Source organism: Elephas maximus, chromosome 7 (assembly GCF_024166365.1).
Source record: "Elephas maximus indicus isolate mEleMax1 chromosome 7, mEleMax1 primary haplotype, whole genome shotgun sequence".
Classification (NCBI taxonomy): Eukaryota; Metazoa; Chordata; class Mammalia; order Proboscidea; family Elephantidae; genus Elephas; species Elephas maximus.
The window spans coordinates 87,895,881-87,918,277 of NC_064825.1; the positions used below are offsets into that span (position 1 = coordinate 87,895,881).

At 37.1% G+C, this 22,397-nt stretch overlaps 1 protein-coding gene across 1 annotated transcript in view; it reads right to left on the reverse strand.

Annotated features, from left to right (window-relative positions):
- The window catches only part of CCDC73 (coiled-coil domain containing 73), a 138,049-nt gene that overhangs the window by 53,590 nt on the left and 62,062 nt on the right, over window positions 1-22,397 (reverse strand). Inside the window, exons 4-6 of the mRNA XM_049890836.1 lie at window positions 13,918-13,989; window positions 12,371-12,406; window positions 11,368-11,442 (exon numbers count right to left, since the gene is read on the reverse strand). Of these exons, the coding sequence (XP_049746793.1) occupies window positions 11,368-11,442; window positions 12,371-12,406; window positions 13,918-13,989 (183 nt within the window). The remainder of the gene's footprint in view (window positions 1-11,367; window positions 11,443-12,370; window positions 12,407-13,917; window positions 13,990-22,397) is intronic.

A 22,397-nucleotide genomic window follows, 5' to 3' on the forward strand; every position in this document is an offset into this window, starting at 1 on the left:
AGCTCTTAACCACTGCGCCACCTGGGCTCCTATAGTAAATATATTAACCCACTGCTGTCGATATTAAGGTTAATGAAAGTCAGATTTCTCACTGAAAGAGAAAAAAAAAAGAAAGGTATAAATACAAAAAGGAAATAAAGTAAAATGAATCTTGAGCTGTTGAGTTGAAGGTAGTGTAGATTCACTGTTTTCCATATATACAGATTGATATAGAAAGAAACATAAATGTAAGCATGTGTATACATATATACATATATTCCTTAGCTCTGGCCACTGAGATGGCCTAGAAGCAGTGACACCCCAATAGTAATGACTGTATTAGCATCCAGATCTTGGCTTTTACAAACCATTTTCTACTAATAGAACAAGGACAACTTGGAGAAATGGTTGATTCCAGGTCTGGGTCAGATAAAATACAAAGTAATCCTGGCTTTTTTGTTTTGTTTTGTTTTGACTTGAAAGCAAGGAAATGCTAAAAGATTGAGGATGGTGTGTCAAAAGGACTCAGTAACCAGCTCGAATGGTCTCCCACTGGCCAAACCAGTGTCAATTTGAATGTCAAAATAATGACAGTCATAGATTTTAACTCACTGGATAAAATAAGAAACTATGTGTCTATACTGATATAAATAAATAAATGAATATATTAAGTTTGTTGAGAAATGGGATATTTACATAGTTCCAAATTACCTCCTCACAAAATATTTACTGATTACAAAGGGAAAAGAGTAACTTTATGGTAGAGAAACTCATCAGATATTACCTTAATCAAATGATCAAAGTGAACATCACCAATAATGAGAAAAACTGAAATAATGCACTATCTTATTGGATTCAGTAATAAGAAAACAGCACTACTTCTGTGATATTTCTGCCAAAGGTGCATAAACTAATTATAAGAAATCATTGTACAAACCCAAATTGATGACATTCTACAACATAACTGGCCTGTAATCTTTAAGAGTATCTAAGTCATGAAAATCAAGGAAAGACTGGGGAACTGTTCCAGACTGAAAGCGATTAAAAGATATGACAACTAAATGCAATGTGGGATTCTAAACTGGATCCTCTTGCTATAAAAGGCATTATTAGGACAGCTGGTGAAACTTGAATGGGGCCCAAGCATTAGATTGTAATTATGTATCAATATTAACTTCCTCATTCTGATACATGTTATATTATGATTTTGTAGGAGAATATTCTGGTTTGCAGGAAATGCATACTACAGTGTTTGAGATGATAGAGCATCAGGTTGGCAAATTACTCTGAAGTGGTTCAGGAAAAATAAGTTCTTTGCGTTGTACTTCCAACATCTCAAGTTTATGATAGTTACAAAAGAAAAAAAACTAAGTGATTCTAAAACCATTGTGAACTGAACTGACATGAAACGCATGAAAAATATAGCATCAACAAAAAAAGTTTACTATATAGCAGAGTTCAAAAGGAAGAATGGGAAATTACCATGTGCCAGAAACAAGAAAGGAAACCAAAAGTCAGATTTGTAAGTAGTGAGCTGATGCCTCAGTAATTCAGGAACTACTAAACTAAGATATATTGTTGTTGTTAGGTGCCATCCAGTCGGTTCCAACTCTTAGCGAACCTAGGTACAACAGAACAAAGCTCTGCCCAGTCCTGCACCATCATCACAATCATTGCCATGTTTGAGCACAGTGTTGCAGCGACTGTGTCAATCCATCTCACTGAGGGTCTTCCCTTTACTCTACAAGCATCATGTCCTTCACCAGATAACATGTCCCTCCTGATAACATGTCCCAAGTATGTGAGACGAAGTCTCGTCATCCTGGCTTCTAAATAAGGTTGGGATTTTAATGCCATTGTGGGGACAGAGCCAAAAGAGCTGGAAATAAGACTGTAATATAAAGAAAGCCCCCTGGAGAAGCTACTAACTCCGGAAAAGGAGGACTAGAGGAACTCTGCCCACCAGCTCAAAGAAGCAACAAAGCAGCTTGCCTTTGCTTGGAACACTGGGCTGAAAAAAAAAAATTATTCCATGAGAACTGAAAAACCTACACTTGTAGGGTAGGCTATGAAGTCCTAATATATACTTTCTGCATGGTGTGGACATCCTAAGATGATAAACTAATGTAACAACCAGTCCTGGATCAGTGAAACCTTTGAGGCTCAGGACAAAAGCAAATACAGAAGAGCTCTGTAGTAAGAATTTCACAATGCAACTTTATCAGAAAAAAATAAAACAAAACAAAAACTCCATCGAAAAGGGCTCTCAATTTAAAACTTATGAACCCCACCAGAAAGAGATTTATGATGACAAAGTTGGCAGACACTGCCAATAGAGATAACAGAATAATTACAAAAATTATTTAAAAGTATTAAATACTAAAAGATAAAATAAAAAACATGAGAAAAGTATAAGACACTATCAAAAAGGCAGATCTGAAAAAGCACCAAACAGAACTTCCATAAAAGAAAAATGTACACATGAAACAAAAAGTGAATAAATTATATAGCAAATAAAGGCAAAGCTGAAGAATTAGTGAACTAGAAGATAAATCTAAGGAAATTACATAAAATACTCTAAATCCAAAGAGATTAAGTGATAGAAGTGTATAAGGTAAAGAGACAAGGAGGACAGAATGAGAAAATCCAATATGTATTTTCTTAAAAAAAAAATTAGGAGGTGCAAAATCCACCAGCTGCTCCTTGGAAACTCTATTGGGCAATTCTACTCTGTCCTACAGGGTCGCTGTGAGTCGGAATTGACTTGACGGCAATGGGTGACAGGAGTTGCAAAGAGAAAACAGAAAGACTTGGTTAGGAGGAGGCAGCATTTGAATAATGGCTGAAATTTTTAGAGTGCATGAAAATATGAATTTTCATATTGCAAAAATGAATCTTTTAACTTAAAAAAATAGAAAAAAGGGATAGCCAATCTTGTATAACTGAGAATGTTTTTTTTCACCCTCCCATCTCTGGGGTCTTTGCTTTCTTATCACTTGTTCTTCTATCCTTCTCCAGACCACAAAATTACTCAAATGTCTAAGAAATTTTTATGCATATATGTATACTCTCGAAGTCCCAGTAATTTAGTTCTGTTTTTGTCACTGTGGTAAGGTATGGCCTAATAAAATAAGACTTCAATAGTAGAAACCATACATTATATATTAAATAGGCCTTCAATTCTGTTGTTAAACCAAAAAAAAAAAAACCAAACCCAGTGCCGTCGAGTCAATTCCAACTCATAGCAACCCTATAGGACAGAGTAGAACTGCCCCCACAGAGTTTCCAAGGAGTTCCTGGTGGATCTGAACTGTCGACCCTTTGGTTAGCAGCCATAGCACTTAACTACTACGCTCTGTTGTTGTTACTAACCTGAGAACCTGTTGCCATTGAGTCAATTCCGACTCATAGCAACCCTATAGGAGAGAGCAGAACTGCCCCATAGGGTTTCCAAGGAGCACCTGATGGATTCCAGCTGCCAACCTTTTGGTTACCAGCTGTAGCTCTTAACCACTACATCACCAGGGTTTCCTGTGGTTGTTACTAGTTGCCATCAAGTCAGTTTCGACTCATAGCAACCCTATACACAACAAAAGGAATCACTGCCTGGTCCTGCACCATCCCCACCATCGTTGTTATGTTTGAGCCCACTGTTGCAGTCACTGTGTCAATCCATCTCATTGAGGGTCTTCTTCTTTTTCGCTGGCCCTCTACTTTATCAAGCAGTTCTGTAAGAGGAATTAATATCTTAATTTATAAATTGCGTACATTCGAAATTTAGTGAAAATAAAATAACAAAATCATAGAGCTTTAGAGCTCTATGCCCATTATGCCCAATCCAGTTTTTACCATCTTTTACCACCTATCCTTTCTCTTACATGTGCCTCCTCTGGGAGAGTGAACGAAGCCCTCTCCCCTACTTTCTTACTGTGGATATGCTACTGACAAGTTTTAAATTGAGAGCCCTTTTTCAAAGCAGGGTGTTTTTGTTTTGCTTTGATTTTCCCAATGAAGTTGCATTGTGAAATTCTTTCTACAGAGCTCTTCTGAAAGTACGTATGTTACTACTTCACAGAATGGTCTTGTTTGGGAAATGCTGATATAGTTCAATTTCCTCATTTTACTTAAAAGAAAACTGAAACCCAGCAAGACAAAGTGTCTCACCACAGGATCGTATAATAAGTCATTAATAGGCAGAAACAGTTTACTTAAAATCTGCAGGACAATCAGCTAAGTATATTTAGTCCTCTAGGCATATTGTTTTCATAAACAGATTTGTCATATTGTTTTCATAAACAGATTTGTCAAGTAATTTAAATATAGGCAGATGTCACTGCTCTAAACACATCCCTTTGAAATCAGTTGTAATGGATTGAATTGTGTCCCCCCAAAAGATCAGTCAACTTGGCTAGGTCATGATTCCCTTGCATGATTGTCTACCATTTTATCTTCTGATGTGATTTCCCTATATGTTTTTTAAATCCTCTTACTATGATGTAATAAGATGGATTAGTGGCAGTTATATTGATGAGGTCTACAAGATTAGGTAGTGTCTTAAGCCAATCTCTTTTGAGGTATGAAAGAGAAGTGAGCAGAGAGACATGGGGCCCTCATACCACCAATAAAGCGGTGCTGGGAGCGAGTTCGTCCTTCAGACCTGAGGTTCCTGCGCTAAGATGCTCCCAGACCAAGAAAAGACTGATGACAAGGACCTTCCTTCAGAGCTGACAGAAAGAAAAAGCCTTCCCTTGGAGTTGGGACCCTGAATTTGGACTTTTAGCCTACTGGACTGTGAGAAAATAAACTTCTCTTTGTTAAAGCCATCCACCTGTGGTATTTCTGTTATAGCAGCACTAGATGACTATGACATCAAATAACAAGGTGCCATGCTTAGAAGGAAATGGTACATATTCAAAGTATCCATTAAAGCAAAAAATAATTAATTGCTTTTTTGATGTGTAGTGTTCTTTGTTTCTGTTTGTTTTGTTTTGAAATTCAGTAAGCAGAGTCACTAAACTATGAGCTCCTTAAGGAAAGGCACTGTTTTATTTCTTTTTCCTAGTACCTAGCACATAGTAGGTATAACCTTATGAAAGGAAAAAGACGTAAGTAGAGAAGTAAAGGAGGGAGAGAAGTTGCTATATATTAGATAAAAGACTATGAACCTTCTTTGCCTAGTGGATTTATATCAGTTCAGATCCTTAACTGAGCAGGAACTTTTAGTTTAACTTGGGAGGAAAAAAAAAATCACAAGAACATTTATTGCTCTACAATGTTCATGTATCATGTTCAGCAGACCATGAGGTACCCTATACATCACCTGTGCTATGTCACGGGTTGAATAAGGAAAAACAAATCCTTACAGCTCTTGCACAGAAGGGTCAGCCATATGAAGGAATTTCTTTTGCTTTGAAAATACTCTACATTCTCCAGATAATCAAACATGCATGGACGACAGCAAATGAAACAATTTAAGAAGGAATGCTAAAAGAATAAAGTACTCATAATAAAATTAACACATTCCTTTACTGACAATTTTTTAGCAGAAAAATATAATACATTTAAAGATTTACCAAGAAATAAGAAATTAGCCAAAACAAAAGATAAAACTTATGAAAACATATTTTAAAATAGCTACAATGGTAATCTTTTTTCTCAACTATAAGAACAATTTTTAAATTTCACCAAATCATTACAAACAAAAGTTCACCTACTGGGATCACTTTAAACTGGGTATCTATGATATGGTAAGAATCATAAACTTCACAGCTAAAGAGCTTACTGATCATCTAAACTAATCCTATTTATCATCATTTAATAATTTTTATTTTTGTATTTTATTTATTCTAAATTTCCTTAAAAGCGTTAGTCCAAGTGGACATGAAAAAAAAAATAACATAGAAGGGCTTATAATGAAACACAATATCCCCTGGTTCTACTCCTCATCACTCTCAGACTTACCCTTCTTTCATAACTCTAAATAATATAATTATTTTGGTATTCCATTACACATCAACTTTAGACACCAGTGACTTCCACTAGAAGGATGAACACTAAATTAGCAGTCAGCTGCTAACTGAAAAGTTAGAAGTTTTGAGTCTACCCAGAGGTGCCTCAGAAGAAAAACTTGATGATTTACTTCTGAAAACTCGGCCATTGTAAACCCTACGAAAATAGTAAAAAGGTGAAAACAACCTAAACATCCATCAACAGATAAATGGACAAACAAAATGTGGTATATACATACAGGAATATTACTCAGCCATAAAGAGAAATGAAGTGCTGATACATACTACAACATGGGTGAACCTTGAAAACATTATGCTGAGTGAAGTACGTCAATCACAAAAGGACAAATATTACATGATCTCACTTACAGGAAATGCCTGGAATAGGCAAATGTATAGAAACCAAAGTTTACTAATGGTTACCAGTGTCTTCTTCAATTTCTCTCACCAGTATTTTATAATTTTCAGTGTACAGGTATTACACATCTTCTGTGAAATTTATCCCTAAGTGTTCTACATGTTTTGGTGCTATCATAAATTGTATCGCAGTTTTATTTAAATTTCTGTTATGTGTTGCTAGTATACAGAAACACAACCGACTTTTGTATATTGATCTTACATCCTGTGATCTTGCTAAACTCACTTGTTAGTTCTAGTAGCTTCTCTGTAGATGTTATCAGATTTTCCACATAGATGTCATTTTGTCTGTGAAAAAATATAGTTTTACGTTTTCCTTTTCAACCTCTATGACTTTTGGTATTTTTTCTTGCTTTATTACAGGATTCTCTATCTAGAGAAATTATTCTTCAGGAATGAAGGTGAAATAAAGACATTCTCAATGAAGAAAACTAAGAAAATCTGCCAGCACACTTGCTCTAAAAGAACTGCAAAAGGAATTTCTTCAGACAGGAAGGGAAAAATAACAGAAAGAAGCTTGGAATACTAGGAATGAAGAATGAAACAACTGGGGTAGATACAATAGACTATTCTTTTCCTCTTGACTTTTTAAAATTATACTTGATAGTTAAAAACAAACACTAGAATATAATGTGTTGTTCAATGTATATAGAGGTAATACTTAAAACAACCTTACCATAAAGAAGGGAGGATAAAGGGACCTAAAAGTAATAAAGTTTCTACATTCCACCTAAAATAGTAAAATGCTGATAGAAGTAGACTGTAATAAGTTAAATATGTAAACCAAAAAACCAAATCTGCTGCCATCAAGTGAATTCCAACTCACGGTGACCCCATGTGTTACAGAGTGGAACTGCTCCATTGGGTTTTCTTAGCTGTAATCTTTATTTTTAATCTTTAAAGAAGCAGATCGCCAGGCCTTTCTTCTGTGGCATTGCTGGGTGGGTTTAAATAGCCAACCTTTAGGTTAGTAGACTATTGCAAACCATATGCACCACCCAGGGACCTTGAAATAGGTATACACACACATATACATTCACATACATACATATAACCAGTCACTGTTGAGTTTGACTCTGTATGTCAAAGTAGAACTGTGCTCCAGGGTTTTCAATGGCTGATTTTTTGAAAGCTGATCACTAGACCTTTCTTCCAAGGTACCTCCAGGTGGACTCAAACTTCCAACTTTGCAGTTAACAGCCAAGAACATTAACCATTTGTACCACAAGGGTCTCTGTCTTAGTTATCTAGTGCTGCCATAACAGAAATACCACAAGTGGATGGCTTTAACAAAGAGAAATTTATCTCCTCACAGTCTAGCAGGTTACAAGTCCAAATTCAGGGCGTTGGCTCCAGGGGAAGGCTTTCTCTCTCTGTTGGCTCTGGAGGAAGGTCCTTGTCCTCAATCTTCCCCTGGTCGAGGAGCTTCTCAGGCACAAGGACCTCATGTCCAAACGACACGCTCCACTCCTGGTGCTGCTTTCTTGGTGGTATGGGGTCCCCAACTCTCCTCTTGCTTCCGTTTTCTTTTATCTCTCGAGAGATAAAAGGTGGTATAAGGAAACTCCCTTTACACTGGATCAGGGAAGTGACCTGAGTAATGATGGTATTACAATCCCACCCTAATCCTCTTAACATAAAATTACAAACATGAAATGTAGGACAACGACTCAATAGTGGGAATCATGGCCTAAGCAAGTTGACACATATCTTTGAGGGGATACAATTCAATCCATGACATTCTACCCTTTGGCCCCCAAAAAATCACATCCTTGCAACAATGCAAAACATATTCACCCCATCATATCATAGCAAAAGTCTTAACTCCAAGTTCAAAATCCAAAAATTCATCTTCATCTGTGAAATCTAGAACACAAGTTATCTGCTTCCAAGAGTACAATGGCAGAACAGGCACAAGCTAGACACTTCCATTATAAATGGGGGAAACTGGGAGGAAAAGAAGGTATAACAGGCACCAAGCAAGTCAGCAAAACACATTACATTAGCCCTCAAAGCGTTGAAAATAATCCTCTATTCTCTGAGACAATTTACACAATAACCCTGCCCTCTAGGCTCTAGGTATTGGCCACAGTCTCTGCATTCTGAGTGTAGGCCCCTTGGCCCTGGGCTTCAGCTCTGCCTTCCAGGCCCACTGGGACAGCAATTCTGCTCCCTTAGCTTTAGGCGCACCATCCTCCTAGTCCATCTGAGTGGCAACTCCACCCTTAGAAACGTCAGAGGCTACAGCTCCACCTTTTGAAACCCCTGAGGTCATGGCCATACCTTTTGAGACTGAGGCAGCTCAGCTTCTTGTGTTGCTTTTCTCTTCAGATTCTGTTTCCTGGTTTCTTGGCCTCTCGGCTCCTCCGGGCCTCACACCCACATCTGCCCTGCTGGGGCAAGTGTTCCAAAGCTCAGTAGCTCCACTGATAAGTGCCTGGAGGCACCCCACTCCACCAGGAAGCCTCCTGCACACAGGCACTCAGCTCCCTCGCTCTGTAGGCTGGCTCCAGCTCCCTCACTCCGTAGGCAGTAGGCTGGCTCCAGCGCAGTTTCGCGCTGGTCTCCTGGTTCTGCTGCTGTTGGTTGCTGCTGCCGCTTCTCTGCTGCTGCAGGTTCTCTGCTGTACTGGTGCTCTGCCACTGTCGCGACTCTATCCGTTCAAGGTTTCAAAACCAATTCCACATTTTAGGTATCTGTGAGAGCAGCACCCCACTCTCTTGGTACCAAATTCTGTCTTAGTTATCTAGCGCTGCCAGAAATACCACAAGCGGATGGCTTTAACAAAGAGAAACTTCTCAGTCTAGTAGGTTACAAGTCCAAATTCAGAGCTTTGGCTCCAGGGGAAGGCTTTCTCTCTCTGTCGGCTCTGGAGGAAGGTCCTTGTCCTCAATTTTCCCCTGGTCAAGGAGCTTCTCAGGAGCAGGGACCCTGTGTCCAAAGGATGCTCTCTGCTCCTGGTGCTGCTTTCTTGGTGGTATGAGGTCCCCAACTCTCTGCTTGCTTGCCTTTCCTTTTATCTCTTGAGAGATAAAAGGTGGTGCAGGCCACACCCCAGGGAAACTCCCTTTACCTTGGATCCGGGAGGTGACCTGAGTAAGGGTGGTGTTACAATCCCACCCTAATCCTCTTTAGTATAAAATTAGAATCACAAAATGGAGGACAACCACACAATACTGGGAATCATGGCCTAACCAAGTTGACATGTTTTTGGGGGGACACAATTCAATCCATGACAGCTAGAATCAGCTGACTAAGTTCTATATCAGAAGCCTTTAGCCCTGATCTCCCCCACAAACAGTGCCTAACAAGCCAGAAAAAAAAAAAGCCAGGTCTTTCTCCTGCAGAGCACTGAGTGAGTTCAAACAATGAAACTTTCCGATAGCAGCTAAGTGCTTAACCATTGCGCAACCAGGGCTCCTTCCTAAATACGTACACCAAAAACCACTACCATCGAGTCGATTCCAACTCATAGTGACCCTATGGGACAGAGTAGAACTACCCGAAAGAGTTTCCAAGGCATACATGCACACAGGCATATATATTGTATCCCTTTTTTTTAGTAAGAGATATACCCAAAAACACGTATCTCCAAGCCTTTACTCATGCCCTTCTGCTAAGAATGATCTTCTCCAGTTTCTCCTAGATTCACCAATTGTTAATCTTTTTCCATATTCACTTTCTCTTTACACACACACACTTCTTTTTTTTTTCCTGTATCATTTGAAAGAAAGTTGTAGCCATCAGGAAACTTCGCCCCTAAATATTTCATCATGCATTTCTAAGAATAAACATTTTCTCCTATAGAACTATAATACTAATATGGTACACAGGAAAATAACAATAATTGATAATCATATTCAAATTTCCCAAATTCTCTTCCCAATTTTTTAATAGCTATTATTTTTTTTCCCCAACCCAGAATCCAGTGAAGGTTCATATTTTGTGCTTGCTGTTAGTTCTCTTTAGTTTCTTTAATCAAGAACAGTTCCCCCTCTCCTTTTTTTTTTTAATAACGATGAATTAAAAAAAAAAAAAACAAAACTGTTCAGACCAGTTATCTTATGTCCCATATTATAATTTTGTCTCATTGTTTCTTCATGATTAGATTTGGGTTAATATTTTTGGCAAGGCAAAGGAAAAAGGGAGACGTGCTCATTACTGTATAATGACACAGTTAACTCATGGAAAGGCTGTCCCACTACTAACATTGCTGGACTTGATCATTTGATTAAGGCGGTATCCATCAGGATTATTACATTGTAAAAATATACTTTCCCCTTTATAATTAATGTTATATATGGGGTGATACTTTGAGATCATGTGAATGTATTCTTTCCCAAGAATCTTTATTTTGCTTTTATTTCATTTTATTTTTTGTCTTCCCCACTAGGATGTAAGCTCCACAAGGGCAGAGATTTTTGTCCTTTTTTATTCACTGCTGTATCCCCAGTGCTGAGAGCAATACTTGGTACACTGTAGGCCTTCAATAAATATGTACTGAATAAATCGTCATTAGTTATATACCTCTGTATTTTCTATAAGACCGTGAACAACTTGAGAGCAAAGGTGTTTTCTTAGTCTTTGTATTCCCAGAAAATGAGTACGTAGGACTCAATTAATGCTATTTTATTTTAACTTTTGAGGAACTTAGATAAATCAGTCTAATTAGTTTTCCTCTATAAAGTATTAAAATCAATATATACCTATTTCATTATATTTTGGAAAAATAAAGTTATTTTCATATTAAAATAAAAGATGATAAAGAAAATACCCTACTAATTTGTAATTCAAGCCTTTCAGGAAAAAAAGTATTAAATTATGTAATATATTAAAAGATATTTCACTAATGTAAAACTGAGTTTTTATCAACTTTGCTTTGCTAGCTTACATGTTTAATATTTTGCTGATACAATGTTAAAAAACCAAACTGCCTTTTAAGCAATACTAAGTTACTTTTTACCTGTAATGCTTTTAATGTTTCCTTCAATCCTTCTATTTCTTTCTCTTTTATTTCTGTAGCAAGCTGATATTTTCCCTTTAAAGAAAAAACTATATTTCAATACTTTCCAATATAAATCATATTGTAAAGGATGTTGTAGATCTTATTGAAATATAAGGCTCAAGAACCAAAAGCTCTACTTTAAACTAATACTTCACAAGCTTTAAACTTGTATCTATGTTACAAATTATGTTTCAATACCTTTAAAATACCATAAAATTACAATAAGGGCTATATCTGATTATAATTAACATGAAATGGAAAATCCTATTACAACAACAAATCTTTTTATCAATAGAGCATTTCTACCTGCAAACTTATGGATACTATATAATTATTTAATTCATTCAGCTAGAATAAATAGATTCCAATTAGTAAGATACAAGTATCCGTCTTATGAATATAAGGACATGCTAGAAATTCTAAAAAAAGGGTCTTTTGCTAAAAATAAAAAACTATAAATTATTAATATTCTAAATGGGATGATGTTCATTGACATAATAAAAACATGTATTAACTATTAAGTAGCCAGAGAAAACATTTAGTGCCAGATTAATTTCTAGGTTTGTTCAGAGTTGTATCCCCTTTGTCACTTAGTATGCACTCAGATCCAAATCATTTTAATGTTTTTTAAAGAAGGTGATTATGCTGAAAAGTACTAAAAATACATTATCATTAATAGAAACATTATAGAATGGAAAGAGCAATAATTTGGGATTATAAATTGAGTTGTAGTCCCAACACTGCCACTTCAAAACGGAATGTTTAGCAAGTCATTTAATCTTGCTAGACATCAGTATCCTTAACTATAAAATGATAGGGGCCAGGTAACATGATTTCCTCGGGTCTGTTTTGTTTCCAAGATTGTAAGCAATCTCCATTGTTTTATTACTAATGCTCCTTTCTATTATGATAATTAAATACATTTAACTATGCTCTAAATTATTTAAAAATTAATAAATACCTTTTCTTCTTCTAAGGCACACATCTTCATTTGTAACTGGTAAACAATTTTAAAAATTAAAATACAGGTAAGTAAATAGCGATTATACTGGTCAGTGAGACTACAGAAAATTTTTACCTGTCCATATTGTTTGGATTTAATATAATGTGAATATACCACTTGTATTTTCACAAAATAAAATAATAAAGATATAAAGGTGGAGGGCCAGTCACTAAAGTAAATGACAATTCAATAGCCCTCATTAGAGATACCAATCATCCTTTAAAGTTTAGTTTCCCCCTCCAGAAGTTTTCTTTAAATGACTGACTATCTTGCCATGTTATATTCCTAAATATTAACATGTATTGCTTTCTGAAGGAACAATTTCATGAATTCAAAGTAGGCATGCCAAAAGAATGTGATGAAATATTCCAAAAACACAAGGATATCAGGCAAAATTGTCAAGAAATAAAAAATTCTTTGGAACTCTCTGATCTCCTTTCCATATTATTCACTTATATTGAAGAACACTTAAAAAAAAAAAAAAGGAATCCAAGAGCTCTTTTTCCTTTGCCCTCCAAATTTTTGAGTATCTTTATCTTGCCCAAAGTTCCTAAGTGATAACACATACATAGCCTTCCTCTCTCATAGAGAATATTATGCTATACAATTGGCTTCTTCTACCTTACTCTTCAATTAAAATGGCCATAACTTTGGTTAGGCCAGTCTCTGGTGAAAGGAAGAAAGCTTATCATCTGCTTAAACAAATTCACACTAAGGTGTGAATTACCAATAACTTTACCTACTAATGATTTAAGTCATACAGATTTATCCCTTTACATACATTTCACTTTCTAAACACTAAAGAAGAGGGGAGGAAAAGGAAGAAAAAATGGTGATGGTGGGATAGATACAAAAAAAAAATTTCAAGAGTCTACTCTCCATCAGCACGTTTTCTTAAACTAATATTTTCTAACAGGGATTGAAGAGAAATTTGAGACTGTGAAGAACTACAGAATTCAAAATAACTGAAGGTGTGGCAAATCATTTCTTTAAAATCTTTTCCTTCGGTTTTTCTCTATGTTTTCTACAAGTCTTCCTTAGTGGCCGATGGTCGATATATATGGCACATGATAATCATCTTCCCTCATCCTCCACATCACCCTACTTGCATCTCAGCTTCTTGTCAGTGTTAAAATTCTGGTTTGGGTAAAGGGGTAATGTGCAGAAGGTAAGATCCTAGGATACTCTAATGAAACAAAGAGAAGAGCAAGAACACATACATCAATCACACTGATCTATGTTAATTAGAACAGGTGAAAACACATCTCCACTTTCAAGAAACATTTTCCCAATTTCTCCCCTTAACTAATTCATTCTACTACTTTATAACCTTAAACTTTGCTAGCAGTCTTGATTCAAAACTACCAAAATTTTTTTAAAACTTACACACTTTTTCTTCTTTTTGTCTTCACTGAGTATGGAAACCAGTTTGTCATAATATTCATCAGAAGGTGGGGTAACACAAGATTTAAAACTGTAGTGTTTGTTTAGCCTTATGAAATTACCTGCTTTTTAAAAACTGCCATTGCTTCTTCGTGTTGCTTTGCTAATGTTTCCTTTTGATTCTGAAGAGTTTCCTATTTTAAAAATTATGAGAAATTAAAATGTAAGTTGTAGCAATTCTTTCCTTTTTAAATTTTAATTAGATTCACAATTTAAATAAAAGTTAAACATATTTGAGGCCGACAGCCTCCGAGCACCATCACCAACCCACAACTTTCTTGTGAGTACAGTAGCATGAGCCACCTCCCTCCCAACTGGTTTCTCCTATGTTTTTCAGGCAATCAGCCAACTTCCTGTCCAAGGTAAGAAAAACAAGAGGCTAGGGTTGCAGACCACAGAACCAGTTAAGACCAGATCTGGCCCACCTGACATGCGCAGAACCATCAACCCCCATCCTATGGGTGACCCTGGAACTTTTCTCCTGCTGGACGAAATCAAACTTTAGTGGTCCAAGATTGGGGAAGACATTCAGAAGCAAAGGGTCTGAGCCTAAGATCCAGTTTGAGAGACCCTCCTCACTTCTGCACTGAGCAAGGGCAGACAGAACCAGACTGGGAATGCCTTTTCAGGCCAGACCAATCAACGAACTTGCTCCTTCCTGCCTGGACCCTTCATCAGTTTTTTGCCCCTAATAAAAGCTGTTTTAGCTGTTGTTCAGGGAGCCATCTTAGCAACCTGAGTCCCATTGTGCTCCTTTGCTTGGCCAATCAAATAAAGCTTCTTCTTTCATGTTTATCCATTTCATGTCTCTATGGCTATGCCGAGCGAGACTTGAGACCCTGGCAACATATTTACTGCACACATTTTTTTTTTCGTAGAATGTAACTTTAAAACAATTTCACTATTTTTTTTTAACTGTCATGGAATCAACACACAAAAATTTTGCTTTCAGTTGTTTCTTCATGATAAAAACACATTGCTTTTTTGATTTTTCAATTCTGGACTGACTTCCTCCTTCATGCTCCTGCTTTTCTCCAAGAAAATGTCTTTTAACCAACAGTTATTAAAATTAACAGTCCTAATACACAGCAGACTATAGTCTTAGGGCTTCCAAAACTACCTCAGAAACTAATTTTATTATCTAAGTACATAGCGACCCTATAGAACACAGAAGAATTGCCCCATAGAGTTTTCAAGGAGCAGCTGGTGAATGCAAGCTGCCATTTTGGTTAGCAGCCATAGCTCTTAACCACTGCACCACCAGGGCTCCATCTAAGTACATGCTAACATACAGTTTTTAAATTCATTGAAATACGAAAAAGAAACAACTACCACAGGGCATTTTTATAGAAAAAAATCCACATAAATGATTCCATTTCTTTTTTCCTCCCCTCCCCCATCTTTCTGGGGGGAGGCTGTGTGTATTCCATTCTTTAAATTCAAGATGACTTTAAAATTTTTCTTCTATTTTTATCAAATAATTTTCATCATTAAAAAAGTTAGATCGAGGAGGTGGAGCCAAGATGGCGAAATAGACACTTCCAGCGAGCCCTCTTTACAACAAAGACCCCAAAAAACAAGTGAAACAAGTATACTTATGAAAAGCTAGGGGCACTGAGCATCAAAGGCAAGCTCAGAAAATGAACTGAGGGCAAGGGGAGGAAGAGAGAGTTCATAAGCAGAGAGGAGGTACCAGACCTGAACCGCGGAGAGCCCTCAGGCACCATTCCCAGGGTGGCGGAGGCGGGCTAGTACTAGCATTCGGCTGCAATTTCCTCAAAGAGAAGCAGCCAGTCATACAGCCTACTCACACCTTCAGAAACAGAGAAGAACGGTGCTCTCAGCAAAAGCTAAGTACTTGTGTATATTTTACGACGCTCCCCCACCCCCAAGCCGGCTTCAGTGGCTGAATTCCCTGGGCCTGAGATATGCCCTATTGAGTGCCTAGAGCCATCCTCCCAGCCTTGGAGAAGGAAAAAATTTGCAACTGGGGGAAAAGATAATTTGCCAGCTCCACTAACCAGGGGAGCTCAGGACCGAAGCGGCTCCTGTTGAGGCATAAACGGTACGTGGACTTTGAGTACCTTTCCCCTCTGCATGGACCTGTGCAGGCCTATTTCAGGAGAATAGGCCCTTGTTGGCAGACTCCAGCCGTTTTAGCTGTGCAGTGGAGAATTGGGTGTTTGATGTTTGACATTGCTTTGCCTATTAAACAGGGTACTCACCTACCCACATCAGGGGCCTAAGGAATGGCAGCTCCACTCAGGTCACCCAGCCACCTGCAACAGTGGTCCAAGGGTAACTGGTACCTCCCAGTCCTTACAACCAAAAACATTAGGTGCCCATGGTCTGTATGCAGAAGCCACCCACCTGTACACTCTCGGGATCAGGGACATGCTTTCCTCAGGGACACATGGGGGACAATTCTCACCCCCTACCTTGTTCAAAGCATGACCCCCTGCTGCAACCACTTAGCGGTACCTACACTGATCACCCCTGCCCCTCTAAGACTGTAGGACAGAGCCTGTACCACACACTTGATGATCAGCTACCTGGACACCTGAGCTGAATTCACACAAGAAAAGTGAACGGACTCCTAGGCTGAAATACCTGATAATAGCTCTAGCCATCTGGGGACAGGACGTAAGAGCTCCAAAGGCAAAAATAATTAAGGTAGCTCACTCAGGCAACCCATTTGGGCATATCAAAATGAAACAAAGCAAGAAACTACGACACAGTAAGCACACATAAAATAAACTAATACAATAACTTATAGATGGCTCGGAGACAACAGTCACTATCAAGTCACATAAAGAAACAGACCATGATCGCCTCAACAAGCTCTCAAAACAAAGAATCAAGGCATCTTCTAGATGAAACTGCATTTCTGGAATTACAAGAGGCAGAATACAAATTAATTACATACATAATACATAGAATCCTTCGAGACATTAGGAAGGAAATGAGGCAATACACAAAACAAGCCAAGGAACGCACAGATAAAGCAACTGAAGAAATTAAAAAGATTATTCGGACACATAATGAAAAATTTAATAAGCTGGAAAAATCCATAAACAAACAGCAATCAGAAATTCAGAAGATTAACAATAAAATTACAGAAGCAGACAACTCAATAGAAAGTCAGAGGAGCAGAACTGAGCAAGTGGAAGACAGAATTTCTGAACTGGAAGATAAATCACTTGGCACTAATATATTTGAAGAAAAATCAGACAAAAGAATTTGAAAAAATGAAAAAACCTTAAGAACCATGTGGGACTCTATCAGGAGAAATAACCTAAGAGTGATTGGAGTCCCAGAACAGGGACGGACAACAGAAAATACAGAGAGAATTGCTGAAGATTTATTGACAGAAAACTTTCCTGATATCGTGAAAGATGAGAAGATACCTATCTAAGATGCTCATCGAACTCCACATAAGGTAGATGTTAAAAGAAAGTCACCAAGACATATTATAATCAAACTTGCCAAAACCAGAGATAAAGAGGGAATTTTATGAGCAGCTAGGGATAAACGAAAAGTCACCTACAAACGGGAGCCAATAAGAATACGCTCAAGCTACTCAGCAGAAACCAAGCAAGGAAGAAGCCAACAGGATGACTTGCTTAAAAAATTCAAGGGAAAAAATTGACACCCAATAATCATATACCCAGCAAAACTGTCTCTGAAACATGAAGGTGAAATTAGGACATTTCCAGATAAAAAGAAGTTTAGGGAATTCGTAAAAACCAAACCAAACCTACAAGAAATACTAAAGGGGGTTCTTTGGTTAGAGAATCAAGAATACGGGTATCAATCCAAGAATAGAACACTGTGCAGAACAATCAGAAGTCAACCCAGAGAAAGAAAACAAACCAAGATTTAAAAAAAAACACTCAAAACAGGATAACAGTAATGTTACTATGTAAAAGAAGACAACATTAAAACAATAAAGAAGGACTAAGAAATGTAGTCGTAGATCTTCCATATGGAGAGGAAGATAAGGTGATACAAAGAAATAAAATTTAGGTTTAAATTTAGAAAAATAGGGGTAAATAATAAGGTAACCACAAAGGAGACAAACTATACTACACATCAAAATAAAACACAAGAAAAAAATAAAGACTCTGCAGAAACAAAATCAACAACACTGAACAGGAAGAAAGGACAATATATAAAGATAATCTACTCAGCACATAAAATTAAGTGGGAAAAAGAAACTGTCAACAAGACACAAAAAAAGACATCAAAATGACAGCACTAAATTCATACCTATCCATAATTACCCTGAATGTAAATGGACTAAATGCACCAATAAAGAGACAGAGAGTGGCAGAATGGATTAAAAAATATGATCCGTCCGTATGCTGCCTACAACAGACACAGCCTAGACTTAGAGACACAAACAAAAACTCAAACGATGGAAAAAAGTATATCAAGCAAACAACAATCAAAAAAGAGCAGGAGTGGCAAAATTAATTTCTGACAAAATAGACTTTAAAGTTAAATCCATCTTAAAGGATAAGGAAGGACACTATATAATGATTAAAGGAACAATACACCAAGAAGATATAACCATATTAAATATTTACACACCAATGACAGGGCTGCAAGATACATAAAACAAACTCTATCAGCATTGAAAAGTGAGATAGACAGCTCCACAATAATAGTAGGAGACTTCATCACACCACTCTCGGTGAAGGACAGGACATCCAGAAAGAAGCTCAATAAAGACACGGAAGATCTAAATGCCACAATCAACCAACGTGACCTCGCAGACATATACAGAACTGTCCACCCAACAGCAACCAAGTATACTTTCTTTTCTAGTGCACACGGAACATTCTCTAGAATAGACCACATATTAGGTCATAAAGCAAGCCTTAGCAGAATCCAAAACATTGAAGTATTACAAAGCAACTTCTCTGACCATAAGGCCATAAAAGTGTAAATCAATAACAGGAAAACCAGGGAAAAGAAATCAAACACTTGGAAACTGAACAATACCCTGCTGAAAAAAGACTGGATTATAGAAGACATTAAGGATGGAATAAAGAAATTCAGAGAATCCAATGAGAATGAAAACATTTCCTATCAGAACCTTTGGGACACAGCAAAACCTGGGCTCAGAGGCCAATTTATACCAATAAATGCACATATACAAAAAAAAAAAAGGTCAAAATCAATGAATTATACCTACGACGTGAACAAATTCAAAGAGAGCAAGAAAAGAAACCCTCAGGCACCAGAAGAAAACAAATAATAAAAATCAGACAGAACTAAATGAAATAGAAAACAGAAAAACAATTGAAAGAATAATAAGACCAAAAGCTGGTTCTTTGAAAAAATCAACAAAATTAGTAAAACATTGGCCAAACTGACAAAAGAAAAACAAAAGAGGAAGCAAATAACCCAAATAAGAAATGAGATGGGCAATATTACAACGGACCCAACTGAAATTAAAAGAATCATATCAGATGACTATGAAAAGTTGTGCTCTAACAAATTTGAAAACCTAGAAGAAATGGATGAATTTCTAGAAACACACTACCTTACCCAAACTAACACAAACAGAGGTAGAACAACTAAATAAACCTATAACAGAAGAAGAGATTTAAAAGGTAATAAAAAAAAATTCTCAACAAAAAAAAGCCCTGGCCCAGGCGGCTTCACTGCAGAGTTCTACCAAACGTTCAGAGAAGAGTTAACACCACTACTACTAACAGTCTTTCAGAGCATAGAAAAGACTGGAATACTCCCAAACTCATTCTATGAAGCCAGCATATATCCCTGACACCAAAACCAGGTTAAAAAAAAAAAAAAAAAGACACCATAAAAAAAGAAAATTATAGACCTATATCCCTGATGAACTTAGATGCAAAAACCCTCAACAAAATCTACCCAATAGAATTCAACAACATATCAAAAAAAAAATTCATGATGATCAAATGGGATTCACACCAGGTATGCAGGGATCGTTCAACATTAGAAAAACAATTAATGTAATCCATCATATAAATAAGTCAAAAGACAAGAAACACATGATCTTATCAATTGATGCAGAAAAGGCATTTAACGAAGTCCAACACCCATTCATGATAAAAATTCTCAGCAAAATAGGAAGAGAAGGAAACTTCCTCAACATAATGAAGGGCATTTATACAAAGCCAACAGCCAACATCATCCTGAATGGAGAGTCTGAAAGCATTCCCCTTGAGAATGGGAACCAGACAAGGATGCCCTTTATCACCATTCTTATTCAACATTGTGCTGGAGGTCCTAGCCAGAGCAATTAGGCTATATATAGGAATAAAGTGCATCCAGATTGGTAAGGAAGAAGTAAAAGTATCCCTATTTGCAGATGACATGATCTTATACACAGAAAACCCTAAGGAATCCTCCAGAAAACTACCGAAACTAATAGAAGAGTTCAGCAGAGTATCAGGATACAAGATAAACATAAAAAATCAGTTGGATTCCTCTATACCAACAAAAAGAACATCAGAGAGGAAATCACCAAATCAATACCATTCACAGTACCCCCAAGAAGATAAAATAATTTAGGAATAAATCTTACCAGAGATGTAAAAGATATACAAAGAAAACTACAAAACACTTCTTCAAGAAACCAAAAGAGACCTACGCAAGTGGAAAAACATACCTTCCCCATGGGTAGGAAGACTTAACATTGTTAAAATGTCTATTCAACCAAAAGCAATCTATACATTTAATGCAATTCCAATCCAAATTCCAACAACATTCTTTAATGAGATGGCGAAACAAATCACCAACTTCATATGGGAGGGAAAAAGGCCCCAGATAAGAAAAGCACTACTGAAAAAGAAGAACAAAGCGGGAGGCCTTACTCTACCTGATTTTAGAACCTATTATGCCACCTCAATAGTCAAAACAGCCTGGCACTGGTACAACATCAGATACATACACCAACGGAACAGAATTGGGAATACAGACATAAATCCATCCACATATGAGCAGTTGATATTTGACAAAGGCCCCAAAACAGTTAAATGGGGAAAAGACAGTCTTTTTAACAAACGGTGCTGGCAAAACTGGATATCCACCTGCAAAAAAATGAAACAAGACCCATACCTCACTCCATGCACAAAAACGAGCTCAAAATGGATCAAAGACCTAAATATAAAATCTAAAACGATAAAGATCATGGAAGAAAAAATAGGGACAACACTAGGAGCCCTAATACATGGCATAAACAGTATACAAAACATTACTAAAATGATGCAGAAGAAAAACTAGATAACTGGGAGCTCCCAAAAATCAAACACCTACCCTCATCCAAAGACTTCACCAAAAGAGTAAAAGACTACCCACAGACTGGGAAAAACTTTTTAGCTATGACATTTCTGATCACTACCTGATCTCTAAAATCTACATGATACTGCAAAAACTCAACTGCAAAAAGACAAATAACTCTATTAAAAAATGGGCAAAAAGTATGAGTAGACACTTCACTAAAGAAGACATTCAGGTAGCTAACAGATAACCAAAAAAAAACCAAACCCAGTGCTAACAGATACATGAGGAAATGTTCAAGATCATTAGCCATTAGAGAAACGCAGATCAAAACTACAATGAGATTTCATCTCACTCCAACAAGGCCGGCATTAATCCAAAAAACACAAAATAATAAATGTTGGAGAGGCTGTGAAGATATTGGAACACTTCTACACTGCTGGTGGGAATGTCTAATGGTACAAACACTTTGGAAATTGATTTGGCGCTTCCTTAAAAAGCTAGAAATAAAACTACCATACGATTCAGCAATCCCACTCCTTGGAATATATGCTAGAGAAATAAGAGCCTTTACACAAACAGATATATGCACACCCATGTTTACTGCAGCACTGTTTACAATAGCAAAAACTTGGATGCAACCAAGGTGCCCATCAATGGATGAATGGATAAATAAATTATGGTATATTCACACAATGGAATACTACACATCGAAAAAGAACAGTGAGGAATCTCTGAAACATTTCATAACATGGAGGAACCTGGAAGGCATTATGCTGAATGAAATTAGTCAACTGCAAAAGGGCAAATATTGTATAAGACCACTATTATAAGAACTTGAGAAATAGTTCAAACTGAGAAGAAAACATTCTTTTGTGGTTATGAGAGGAGGAGGGAGGGAGGGTGGGAGAGGAATATTCACTAATTAGTAGATAAGAACTACTTTAGGTGAAGGGAAAGACAACACACAATACAGGGGAGGTCAGCACAACTGGACTAAAACCAAAAGTAAAGAAGTTTCCTGAATAAACTGAATGCTTTGAAGGCCAGTGTAGCAGGTGTGGGGGTTTGGGAACCATGGTTTCAGGGGACATCTAAGTCAACTGGCATAATAAAATCTATTAAGAATACATTCTGCATCCCACTTTGGAGAGTGGCTTTTGGGGTCTTAAATGCTAGCAAGCGGCCATCTAAGATGCATCAATTGGTCTCAACCCACCTGGATCAAAGCAGAATGAAGAACACCAAGGACACAAGGTAATTATGAGCC